At 40.0% G+C, this 12,670-nt stretch overlaps 3 protein-coding genes across 5 annotated transcripts in view; 2 read left to right on the forward strand and 1 right to left on the reverse strand.

Annotated features, from left to right (window-relative positions):
* The first annotated feature begins 37 nt into the window (after window positions 1–37).
* hint3 (histidine triad nucleotide binding protein 3) lies at window positions 38–3,639 on the forward strand. 2 transcript variants are annotated; one of them, XR_015131476.1, is made up of 6 exons: window positions 61–227; window positions 732–849; window positions 1,025–1,094; window positions 1,423–1,549; window positions 1,882–1,980; window positions 3,514–3,639. XR_015131476.1 is itself a non-coding variant. In XM_086310726.1 (5 exons), exons 1-5 carry the CDS (start codon window positions 87–89, stop codon window positions 1,927–1,929), a joined length of 504 nt encoding a protein of 167 aa, XP_086166852.1. In that variant the 5' UTR covers window positions 38–86; the 3' UTR covers window positions 1,930–3,124. The 2 variants fall into 2 exon arrangements, 1 of the variants encoding a protein (XP_086166852.1); XM_086310726.1 differs by lacking the exon at window positions 3,514–3,639 and having other exon boundaries at window positions 38–227; window positions 1,882–3,124.
* On the reverse strand, window positions 2,969–4,784 carry LOC147318663 (actin-binding Rho-activating protein). Its single transcript, XM_086310727.1, has 2 exons — window positions 4,627–4,784; window positions 2,969–4,276 (listed from the first exon to the last, which is right to left on the reverse strand). Exon 2 carries the CDS (start codon window positions 4,266–4,268, stop codon window positions 3,774–3,776), a length of 495 nt encoding a protein of 164 aa, XP_086166853.1. The 5' UTR covers window positions 4,269–4,276; window positions 4,627–4,784; the 3' UTR covers window positions 2,969–3,773.
* The window catches only part of trmt11 (tRNA methyltransferase 11), a 13,950-nt gene continuing 5,978 nt past the window's right edge, over window positions 4,699–12,670 (forward strand). The window contains exons 1-11 of one of the 2 annotated variants that reach the window (XM_086310725.1): window positions 4,699–4,873; window positions 5,697–5,762; window positions 5,906–5,979; window positions 6,108–6,189; window positions 6,304–6,396; window positions 6,488–6,622; window positions 6,698–6,854; window positions 6,939–7,019; window positions 7,164–7,328; window positions 7,779–7,851; window positions 8,179–8,313. In XM_086310725.1, coding sequence (XP_086166851.1) covers window positions 5,957–5,979; window positions 6,108–6,189; window positions 6,304–6,396; window positions 6,488–6,622; window positions 6,698–6,854; window positions 6,939–7,019; window positions 7,164–7,328; window positions 7,779–7,851; window positions 8,179–8,313 — 944 coding nt within the window. In that variant the 5' untranslated portion in view covers window positions 4,699–4,873; window positions 5,697–5,762; window positions 5,906–5,956. Of the gene's footprint in view, window positions 4,874–5,220; window positions 5,328–5,696; window positions 5,763–5,905; window positions 5,980–6,107; window positions 6,190–6,303; window positions 6,397–6,487; window positions 6,623–6,697; window positions 6,855–6,938; window positions 7,020–7,163; window positions 7,329–7,778; window positions 7,852–8,178; window positions 8,314–12,670 lie in introns of those variants that run through there. The other variant, XM_086310724.1, reaches the window with a different exon arrangement.

The following is a 12,670-nucleotide window of genomic DNA, read 5'->3' on the forward strand; positions in this document are numbered from 1 at the left end:
GATCGACGAGCGATCGAGCTTGATGCGTTCGATGTTCTCTTGGATCGACTCAGCATGCCTGATTGTTGACAGCTCCGTACAGCACAATGGCCGAAATCCAGGATACACAACCTGCTCGGGTTGATATTTCCAAAAGCAGCAGCAATGTGCCAGCCGAAGGATATGATAAGAAATGTATTTTCTGCAGGATTGTAAACAATGAAATGGGCACAGAGCTTCTTCACTGTGTAAGAAAACTGTAATAAATAATTACGAATGCGTTGCTAGCTAGCCTAAGACACTTTAATTGTCAATACCTGCGTTTACAAGTAGTAAAAGCTCTAAAACTAGTCATTCAGAAACGTTTAATTTCACTGTATACGAGTGTAATTGAGTGGTATTGTAGCTAGTTAGTCCGATAGCTCTAGAGTTATTGATTTACTGTGTTGAAAGGTGTGGCTCACCCCCGACAGATACCGAAGGCTGGTTGGTTAAACCGTAGCATAAGTTCATATTAAAAATACAGAGAATAATAAGCATATATTTATACATATACATATATATATAAATCAGACTCCAATAAATTACATTATATTCAGTATACTAATTGCATTTGGCACCAATGCTAGAGGCATTCTGTAATGTCGTTCACGTTTAAAGTGTAAATGTGTGTGTGTGTGTGTGTGTGTGTGTGTGTGTGTGTGTGTGTGTGTGTGTGTGTGTGTGTGTGTTATGTTGTGTTATTACTGCAGGATGAAGAGATCTCATGTTTCAGGGACATCAAACCTGGAGCCCCCCATCACTACCTTGTTGTCCCAACCAAACATGTAGGAAACTGTAAATCCCTCACTAAAGAGCACGTACCCTTGGGTAAAGTTTAAACTGCATACTTTTTAAGTAATGCTCATGGATTTTCATTTTATATCACCTCAGACAATATTGCTGACATATTACTGACTAATGCTATGGATGGTTGGAAAGTATTTTTTAAAAAGTAACTGTAAATGTTTGAAATGGATCATCTTTTTCTATTGTTTATGTCCAGTGAAGCGGATGGTCGACAAAGGGAAGGAAATCCTGGAAAAAAACAACATAACGGACCTCAGTGATGTCAGGTGGGTTTCATTTTGGTACTTCACAGCTCTCTATGGTAATTTACATTAGTGGGTTATGAATGTATGACCTTCAGACAGTTTTAGTCAGTTATCTTTTGTTGCCAGACCACCAAATATTCACCGTTTTGCGGTCAGTTTTGTTTTTTAGTTACCAATAGAACAAGCACTTAATCTAGTCAGAATTATAGTAGATCATTTGTAATGCAGTTTAATTGCTGATGACTAGCTTAACCTTAGTTACAGTTTGCTTTGTTGTTATATCAGATAAAATGAGTTTAAAAAAACTAAAAAATAAGTAGTATTTCTAAACCCTTTTCTTTGTCTGCAGATTTGGTTTCCACTGGCCTCCATTCTGTTCTGTCACACACCTCCACCTTCACGTCCTGGCACCTGCTAGTCAAATGGGCTTTATGTCACGTCTCTTCTACAGACTCAACTCCTACTGGTTCATCACAGTAAGCCCTGTACTTCAGTACTACAAGTTACTGTGTAGAAACTTTATTTAAACTTTTTGTGTGGTAATGGAAATTTCAAATGAAAAAATGTAGACCAGTGTCAGTCTCTAACTTGTTCTGTATAAGGACATTGCTGTGTAAACCTGGTTTTAAGTAACTTGATTCCATCAGTGAACTGCCCTCTAGATTTGCATTGTCAACACATTAATATATTCAGTTCAGTAACTCCTAGTGGCATCATCTTAGTTCACCCAGGTGACGTTTTAGGGTCTCACAGAAAGATTGCTGACAGTCTGACTTCTGTTCTGTCTGCCTTTGTTAATGTTTTGCAGGCAGACCAGCTGATTGATCTTCTCAACTCTAAAGGCGAGACAAACTGATCACTGGATCTGGATCATTGGATCTTGCCATATGTGACTGACTGCACTGAGGTGACTTGCAGATCAGGCGTCTTGCAGATATCATACTGGAAACTACTTTGCTGACTGTTTGTCTACAACTAATGACTGTATTTTAAACAGGTGCTATACCTGCGTGAGATTTTATATCCTAAGTAGTATGAGACATAAAGCCTTAAAGCCTCTTTTAAAATCCCTAACAAGTGCTGTAAGGAACACTGGAGTTTTGACAAGATAGGTAAATTTATTTAAATCTGCTCTAATAAAATTGTATTGCTTTTAGGGACCAATGAGCAATCAACTTTGAATTCCTATAAAATAGAACAGTGTGTTCATTATCATCCTGTTACAGAAACACTTCAGTACGCTTTGCTTCCTTCTTCCTTCTTAGATTTTTGTATAGTGAGCTCAGTTAGACAAACACACTTGGGACACTACTTGTTTTTGCATTAAAGGTACTAGATTGTTGGCTAAATATAAATACTGACATGAATGTTTGTGATAAGTCCATATTATACCAAGCATATCTCAGCAAATTACTGAAACGTCTTTCTCTCTTTCTTTTAAACTGACTGTAAATTTCCCTTTGACACAGTGCAAGATATTATACAATGTGGGTAATGGCCAGCGGTAGTGTGCTACTTTCTGTGAGGCATTATGGGCTACTTAGAGTGCCCTGTACACACTGACACAGAGAGAGCACAGAAGATACAGTGTAAAACCCACTGTATACTGAGTGTTCTGGGATTTCAGATTTCTCACAGGCCGTTTGATTTCCTGTCTTGCACAGCTGCTTTCATGCCTTGTATGTCTGCTCTATAACATGAAACTGCAGAAACCCCCACCCCCCCCGAAAGTTTGCATTATTGATATCAATCATATATAAACTGATAATCTTGGCTATGAGTTCTCAGTAATCCACTCAGTAATCCTCTGATGCTGATAGTAATGTTAATTTATTTTGTTATCAATGACCTCATCAAGCAGTGAAGTACAATTGGGGGGGGGGGGGGGGGGTTCAATGTCATGTGGAAAGATGAATGAAAGTATGTGCTGTGAAATTATGGGATACTTTGCAGTGGTAATTGGAATAAAACCAACAACAACAAAATGTACTGTACAAAAGGTATGCACTTTAAGAATGGCTTTAATTTAGAATAAACAGTATTCTGTTGCTTCTCAGTGCCTTTGTAGTATCTCAGTATGGTTTACATACAGACCCTTTTTCAGTTTCACTCTTAACCCACCTGCAGTAACACTTTAACACACAAGACATCGTTTCTTATCTTTATTATGATACAATTAGGAGACAGTGTTAATCTATTAATGCTGTGTGTTTAAAAAAAATATATTCCTGTACTTTCATACTTTCAATAAGAGCTGGTACTCAGTCTATAGTTCCTTATGATGTGGTTCTTATTGCTTTAAAGCTGCACTATTAGTTTCAAAATTTGGAACTGTAGCAATATTGTGTCATTGCAAAGCACACTTAAAATAAATACATGTTGAAGCAGTCAGGCCAAGTCGGGTCAAGTTCATCCTATAGCATCATTATGTCTGTCACAGGCAGCCTCATGTTCTCTTTGGCTTCGGTTCGGTCCCATTAGGAAATCTGATGTCATCTCAACTGCTCACTGCTCCACTTTCACCTCGTCAACAAGCTGCTGGAGGGAAAAAAATGCTCAGGTTTGAAGTTACCTTTTCTCATTTTGACTGACATTTAGTGGTTTCCCCATGTTCTTTGTCTGCACAAGCTGCCACATCAAGTGCCTGTGTACCTGCGTGTACTACACGCACAATGAATCAAGGCATCTAAACATTTGTGGTCACTGCAACAAAGTGATAACTACGTGATCATCCTTCCCCTGCCACAGCATCTCCCCTTCGAAGTCAACCAGTCTCTGTTTCCTCGCTCGCAGAAGAATCCCAACCAGTTTATTCGAGATAGTCACATAATGCTCAAACAGCTTTCCAAATCTTACAGTAATCACTTTCCCATCGCTGCCCCCCGACTCCCCAATGCTCCTTATGACCTCACACAGCTCCTGAACCTCTCTGCTGATGTGTGTGTGAGCATCCCTCCCACGTTGCTCTGTCAGGGAACCCTGCAGGGGTTTCCCATACTCATCCCCTCCCCTCGGAGGGACCACCGTGCTCGGTCTGGTGTTGTGACTGAAGGGATTGTGCTTCTGGTACTCCTGGTGTTCGCTGGACCATTTCTGCCAGTTTTCCTTCAAGCCTTTCACAGAAACGATGCACGCCGCAGGAGTTTGGGCGTTCTCTTCTGTTTCCACGGTGGTGCTCTGGCTGTTTGTTCCCATGTTTGACTCTGTTCAAGACAAATTTGAATATACAATCATTTCTCAACAGAGAAATACAGCATCTTAATCTTCCTAATGTTACTTTATTGTTTCCAAATTCTTTAAGTCTCACCTACTTATTTTTCACACAACTGTTCTTGTGATCCAGCTGTGTGTATGATCACATCAGTTATGACTGGCAGCCGCAATCTTAAATCGTAAATTCAGCTGACAGCTCATTAAAACGACATTACTTATTTCCCACAGTTAATATAATATCATTATCAAAACAACGAGTGAACATCTAGCTTTGTAAAGTAACCTGGAAGTTTTCAGTCCTTCAGATTCTCGTAGTAAATATAAACAGTGACACACTGACCTGATCCTCCCTTCACCTGCAGTTACGCTTCATTGCGACCAAAGAGCAAGAATCCTGGTTACACTGTTACTAAGTAATACAACTTAACAACACTGCAGCAGTGCTGACAGAGGCAAGAGTGCGGATGGATGCCTTTTTGTCACCAGACAAAACCACTGTGATGGACATCAACTTCAGCCAGTGACACGGCAGAGACAACCCGGACAGCCAATCAGTAGGAGGGGCGGTCTTACAAGACGGCTCTGATGTAAAGCAGATTACAGACTTTATCCACACATGTATGACCAGAATAGTAAAGCATACCGATGTGTACTGATGACAAAGATTTGCTTACTTGTGACATTAAAAAGACACATACACACAGGTTTATGAAAAAAGTGATAAGGAGTTTTTTAATGCAAATAAAGGTTGCAAAATAACATTAAAAACGAAGTATTCACCTGTGCTTATGTATGATAATGTTAGCATAAAACAGCGGCAGTACAAAACTTAATACGAGTGTATCATAGCTAAATGAAACACAGTACCTAATTTTTCTGCCATTTATAGAAATACAGTCCCCAAGCGGTACTTTGTGTCAGAGCTCGGTTTCAAGCCGGACGTATTTTTAAATTGCGACAACAATGGCTGCCTTCAGTAGTCGATCATGCCTCCAGTATTTATTGCATCTTGCCCAGGATAATCTAGACTTCAGGTTACCGGTAACAAGCATCAGATATTGTCGGTTTCTCTTTGGTTCAGAGTGATTAACTGTTCGTGTAAAAAGCGATAATTTGCAGACTGGAGTCTCCTCTGACTCTCGGTTTGTGTTGGGCTCATTCAAAGTATGAGCCCATAACAAACAAAAAAGTAACCTACTTTTGGAGACGAGATGTCTACAATTTGATCACAGCAATACATCAAACTTGAGCAATGGTCTGGCAGATAGAGCATATTGCGTTGTTTTATGGCATTATTTTATGCCTACATCACATAGAAACAGTTTGTAGTAATTTAATTTAATATTTCATATGTGATTCTTCTGTTTTGTATAACATTAATATTCTCGCTTTATATGCCGTCTTATGTAGGAAATAAAAGCTCTGCTGGCTCTCAGAGGGAAACCATTTCATCCCTGTGAAAACTTCAGAGAAAAGGTTTGCATGTTGAGGGGCTTATTCTAATCTGACTCTCTATTCTAATCTAAGACATTGATTATTGGCAGCAGAATGGTGATGTTTCTCTTTAGTAGATCTCACATTTCCCGGCAGTCACTCCACATCTCTCCTCTTCTCCGTAGTCTCCTTTCTGGTGCCTGGATGGTTTGTCTGAGGAAGATGTCCACAGCATCATGGCCAGATCTGTGTGTGCAAAGTAAGTGTTTAAGCTTTGCAGTTAGGAAAGTGAAAGAGCCACATCTCTACTGATGGAATAACTGTATGCTGCACAGATTCAAGACTGGCTGAGATGTGGCTTTAGTTCATGTTGGGTTGTCGTTCTAGGTCTGCTTTTGAACTGTGGGGCCACGGGCAAACACACAGTGAACTCAGAACATCCCTTCTGAACTTCCCCTCAGAAATCATGGTTTGTTGTTTAGAGTTTGTATCATACTATTCTGTTGGAAAGACAGATTTTTGCAAGTGTATGAAATACACAATAACACATTTCATTTCTGTTTCTGCTCTTCATTCCCTGCAGAGTCCATTCATGCACAAAGACTCCACATACAGGATAAACGTCTACACATTCAACAAAACTTTGCTGTTTGCAGACAGAATCAAAAGGATCGATGTAAGTATTTAGATGTGCGATTGCATGTAAAAACATATAAATATGCACATAAAATAATAATAATACTAATAGTAAAATGCAATCTCACCAGGCCTTGGAGTATCTTCCCTTTGAGGGGACAGTAAGCCTTAAGAATCCCCAGCACATCTTCTGCTTATTAGAGGATTACGGCACAGACCCCAACAATATCCCCGAGGATCCCAATTACATCTACTTCGGCAGATGGGTAAGATGCATTTTGCTACTTGTGTACATTAAATGAATGTGGAGCGATCTACAGCTGAACTCTTCCATTTTACAGATAGCAGACGGTCAGCGTGATCTGATTCGCTCCCACAGTGTGAAGAACAGACACTTCATAGGAAACACCAGCATGGACGCTGGCCTCTCATTCATCATGGCCAACCACGCCAGGGTCAAACAGGATGACCTAGTTTTTGACCCATTTGTAGGCACAGGTAAGTTAATCCAGTCGTTGCTTCCCCCCACAGACAGCTATAGACAGCAAAGTAAATACTTTAATGTGAGTCAATGTGTTTTAGGGAGCCTGCTGGTTGCGTGTTCTCATTTTGGAGCTTATGTATGTGGAACTGACATTGATTACAACACTATTCACGGGAAAGGTAAGCTCTGCTCATTAGAGATTACACCCTGCAGCAGTTGAAGTGTTACAGGTTAAGGATTGCAGTTTTATTTTATGCTGTTTTTCTATTTGAATCAGATCAGTCCCCTGTTCAGATTTGCTGATGGTGCCTTTTGTCTTTTAGGTCGGTCAAGCCGTAAAAACCAAAAGTGGCGAGGGCCCGACGAGAACATCAGAGCCAACCTGCGGCAGTACGGGGCACAGAAGATGTACGTGGACGTGATGGTGTCTGATGCCTCCAAGCCTGCGTGGAGGGATGCTGCTCTGTTTGATGCTATCGTTACTGACCGTAGGTCCTTTAGTTCACCCTAACCAGACCACAAGGGATTTAACATCTCCTTTCATTAAATATCTCTGTTATTCTTTAGATTTGATTGTTTCTTTGAGCTGTTACAAATACATAAAAAATGTTGTGAAAATATGCAATTATCAGGATTCTGACAGGGAGTGAAACGCTTTAGCTATGGTTCAGGCTGTAATTTGAAAATTATGTGCTGCTCATTAGAGTCTGTTGAACACATTATTTCTGCCTGTTTCATGGATCATCTTTTTATGTTTTGTGTGGCTCTTCAGCTTATGGACACTCCAAGATTTTTGATGTTTCTTTAGAATTTGAGTAGCAGTACTGCAGCTAGCATGTTCCTCAGCTACATCTATTCTGTCTGTGTTCTTCGTAAACAGGAAGAAAACTCTTCTTGTTTTATTTTTTTGATACTCACTGTGTGACTTTTCTTGTTAGCTCCATACGGTATCCGGGAAGCCACGAGGAGAACAGGCTCCCACAAGGACATTGCTAAACCTGCTGAAGGCGTGTAAGTTCATCACATATTATAGTTATACCAACATCTATCTATCTATCTATCTATCTATCTATCTATCTATCTATCTATCTATCTATCTATCTATCTATCTATCTATCTATCTATCTATATATATATATATATATATATATATATATATATATATATATATATATATATATATATATACATATACATATACATATATAAATAACTGGGGAATTAGTCCAATGTTTAGTCCTGAGGAAACTAGTACATGAAATGCCAAATAAAACCACAAAGTTTTGCCATCACTGCTCTGTTCTAAATGTTGTATTTTTATTTCAATATTCTGCACAGTTTTGAAGAGTCTCACGTCCCAGTCTCACAGGCGTACCACCTGAGTGACATCTTCACAGATCTGTTAAACTTCTCCGCCCACCACCTGGTCATGGGAGGGAGGCTCGTCTACTGGCTGCCTGTCTACAGGCCAGAGTGAGTAAACAGACTTGGCATCATCACCTAGTCATACACATTTTCAGAGTGATGATAAATCTGTTCAGTGTAGAAGGTAACTTACCAGTTAACTTGTCAGTACTTAAATTTGTAGAACTTCGTAATTGTTAGCATTTTGGGGTGGCGTCAGAAAGATATCTGATGCCAATTTCTGAATAAGAGGGGAGCTGAAAGCTTCTGCTTTTTCAGTGCATTCAAAGCAAATACACTCAACAAAAATATAAACGCAACACTTTTGTTTTTGCTCCCATTCCCCATGGGATGGACGTAGAGACCTAAAATTCATTCCAGATACACAATATAACCATCCCTCCCAAACAGTGGTCACAAATCAGTCCAAATGTGTGGTAGTGGGCACATCTGCCATATTGAGATAATCCATCCCACCTCACAGGTGTGCCACATCAGGATGCTGATCTGACATCATGAGTAGTGCACAGGTGTACCTCAGACTGCCCACAACAAAAGGCCACCCTGGAATGTGCAGTTTTGTCTCACAGCAAAATGCCACAGATACCACAAGCAATGAGGGAGCGTGCAATTGGCATGCTGACAGCAGGAATGTCAACCAGATCTGTCGCCCGTGCATTGAATGTTCATTTCTCAACCATAAGCCGTCTCCACAGGCGTTTCAGAGAATATGGCAGCACATCCAACCGGCCTCACAACCGCAGACCTCGTGTAACCACACCAGCCCAGGATCTCCACATCCAGCAGGTTCACCTCCAAGATCGTCTGAGACCAGCCACCCAGACAGCTGCTGGAACAATTGGTTTGCACAACCAAACAATTTCTGCACAAACTGTCAGAAACCGTCTCAGGGACGCTCAACTGCATGCCCGTCGTCCTGACTCCAGCTCGTCGCCGTAACAGACTTGTGTGGGAAAATGCTCACATTCAATGGCGTCTGGCACGTTGGAGAGGTGTGCGCTTCACGGATGAATCATGGTTCACATTGTTCAGGGCAGATGGCAGCTGAGAATGTCCCAGTTCTTGCATGGCCAGCATACTCACCGGACATGTCACCCATTGAGCATGTTCGGGATGTGCTTGACCGGCGTATACGACAGCGTGTACCAGTTCCCACGAATATCCAACAACCTCGCACAGCCATTGAAGTGGAGTGGACCAACATTCCAAAGGCCACAATTGACAATCTGATAGACTCCATGCGACGATGTGTTGCACTGCATGAGGCAAATGGTGGTCACACCAGATACTGACCGGTTCTGGGTCCCCAGACCCCCAATAGCGCAAAAAACTGCACATTCCAGGGTGGCCTTTTGTTGTGGGCAGTCTGAGGTACACCTGTGCACTACTCATGATGTCAGATCAGCATCCTGATGTGGCACACCTGTGAGGTGGGATGGATTATCTCAATATGGCAGATGTGCCCACTACCACACATTTGGACTGATTTGTGACCACTGTTTGGGAGGGATGGTTATATTGTGTATCTGGAATGAATTTTAGGTCTCTACGTCCATCCCATGGGGAATGGGAGCAGTAACAAAGGTGTTGCGTTTATATTTTTGTTCAGTGTATAATATACAGCAGTGTTTCTGGGGCATTTTCACATATCTTTGCTTCTTTGCATGATAGAGCTGTAACCTGCATTTATGGATGGCATGGCTGACTGTGTTTACACATAATGTTTTTAATGCAGTGTCACCCGAGGGCATCAACAAGCTAATGTTTTTTTGAAATAGTAATAACTAACTAATAAGCATCATTTTTGCTTCTTGTTTATGCCCTATCCAGTCATGAATATGTCCTTTTAAACTTGTTAGTAGGGCTGCTCGATTATGGCAAAAATGATAATCACGATTATTTTCACTGAAATTGAGATCTCGATTATTTGACGATATTTATTTAACAATAACAATGTATTGAATAATGACTTTAAAGATTGTCAAAAAATAATATAAAATAGTGTGCAAATACTGATAACAGTGCAAATGTTTGCAATATAAAAAATAAATGAAAAATGTAAACATCTATGTTTAGTGAACTTTGCAGTGTTGCTCTGTGGTGCAGCTACACTGTAGCAAAGTTTACACACTGTGTCTACTTGATCCACGTCTGACTCGCGAACCCATAATGTTTCCACACCACTGAAGTTTTTTTTTTTTTACCTCTCTTTTCAACCAACGGCAGTCACTCTCCTCTCCAAATAACTTCTGCTTAGCTTTCCGAGCTTCCCTCGGTCCTCTTAATTGTTGTGACACGTGTTCGAAATGCAGAGAGGTGCGCTTGATTTGCCACATGGAGCAGCGTGAGAGTAAAGCACGAGGGAGGGGCTAATAATCGGCTCAGTCATTTTTAATGATCGTTGAAAGTCCAGATCGTAATCGTGATTAAAATTCGATTAATTGAGCAGCCCTACTTGTTAGGTGTATTTGGATTGACATATATACATATCAATACACATGTGCAAACACAAAGTGTATAAATAGTGGGTCAAAGCCCTAACTTCTCGCTATACCGTGTAAAAACCATATTTTTGTACATCTTTGACTTAAACTGATTTTAATTCATCATGTATCTTACAAATACCATTTATTTAAATAATGATCATGTGTGGAGCCAATACAGAACCCTGGAGGAAACCACATACAGAGTCCAAGCAGTTACAGGAGTATTCACACAGCTTCACAAAAAACATGTATTAATTAAATGTTTTTTTACTCAGTGCAATATAACCCGTAATTAATATGTCATGACTGATTGTATCAAATGTTTTTAAAAGATCTTGAAGTCCTCCAATTGCATACCGTTTCTAAACAATAGCATCTGTAATCTCTTCGCTTGATTCAGTTAATGATGGTGATGTTGAACTGAATCCATACTGACTGTCGGGGAGTAATTTAAATGTATCGAATAATTTGTTGAATCGGTTATTGAACAGTTTTTCTAGAGGCTTGAAGAATTGTGGGAGTTTAGAAACAAGCCTATAATCTTTGAAGTGGTGTCTATCCTCAATTTTATACAGTGACACAATTTAAAATATTTTTATATTGTGTGGACTTTTAGCGGCTCTGAGATGCTTTTAAAACCTTCATAGCAATCTTCATATCAGTATCATTGCAGTCAGTGGATGCTTTGTAATTATACTTATTTACAACATTAGTAATTTCTTTTTCCTTTATTCCCCTTTTCACTGCTGTAAAGAACACTGAGTTAGGATTTCAGGATTCATTGCAATATTCTTGGACTATAACACGTTATAAGGAAACACCAGGGCTTTGTAAGGTGAGCTGGTGCGTCACTGCCAAGATAAGATAAGATAAGATAACCTTTATTAGTCCCACACGTGGGAAATTTGTTTTGTCACAGCAGGAAGTGGACAGTGCAAAAGTTATGAGGCAAAAATTAGAATACAATAAGAATAAATACAGTACACAACTGTACAGAATAGAATAAAATAAAATACTATATACAGTAGAATAAAATAAAATAAATATACAATAAGATAAAAATAGAATACAAATACAAATACTATATACAACTGAGTAAAAATACAACGATGACAGAAAGGATTATTGCACTTGGTATTATTGCACATGTATGGATGTGTGTGCTTGATCAGTTAAAGTCTTTATTATGGAGTCTGACAGCAGTGGGGAGGAAAGACCTGCGAAATCTCTCCGTCCCACACCGTGGGTGCCGCAGTCTCCCACTGAAGGAGCTGCTCAGTGCTGTCACAGTCTGCTGCATGGGGTGGGAGATGTTGTCCAACAGGGATGACAGCTTAGCCGCCGTTCTCCTGTCACTCACCACCTCCACTGGGTCCAGAGGGCAACTGCAAGATAAGATGGCAACTGCATGTTTAGTTATTGTTGATTACCAACAACAGTTTTGAATTCGGAATCCAGATTTTAAGCTCAAACCTCATCATCTCAGTTTGGAAATAGTTTTGTCTTTGCCTTTCTTTAAATAATGATCTGTACAATAGGGGGCAGGCTTACACCATAAACCAGAAGTGCACAATGCAGGCCTGTTGTAAGCACAATCGACGAGGTTTCAATTTGTTTTTGGCCTAATTAATTACCCAAATAACTAAACAATATGAAGCAAAGAGGGAATACATAGCAGACACTATTACATTTTATAAAAATGACTGATTACTGTCTATAATTAAAACTGGCTTTGTGATTTTTATTAAGGGAAAAGTGAACCCGAGAGACAGACGACAGTGTTTTACTGGATTTGTACACTCACAAAGGACCTTCTACTATCTTAGGGTATTTCCCTTTATTCTGATTCCCATGTCTAACCACCTGTGTGGATTACAGTAATGTTCAGGTGTGCCGAGGCTTTCTTGCCCATACAGCTG

Source organism: Aulonocara sp. 'chitande type north' Nkhata Bay, linkage group LG11 (assembly GCF_057382095.1).
Source record: "Aulonocara sp. 'chitande type north' Nkhata Bay isolate Kocher_YH1m ecotype deep benthic linkage group LG11, A_spYH_male_GT1.1, whole genome shotgun sequence".
Lineage (NCBI taxonomy): Eukaryota > Metazoa > Chordata > Actinopteri > Cichliformes > Cichlidae > Aulonocara > Aulonocara sp. 'chitande type north' Nkhata Bay.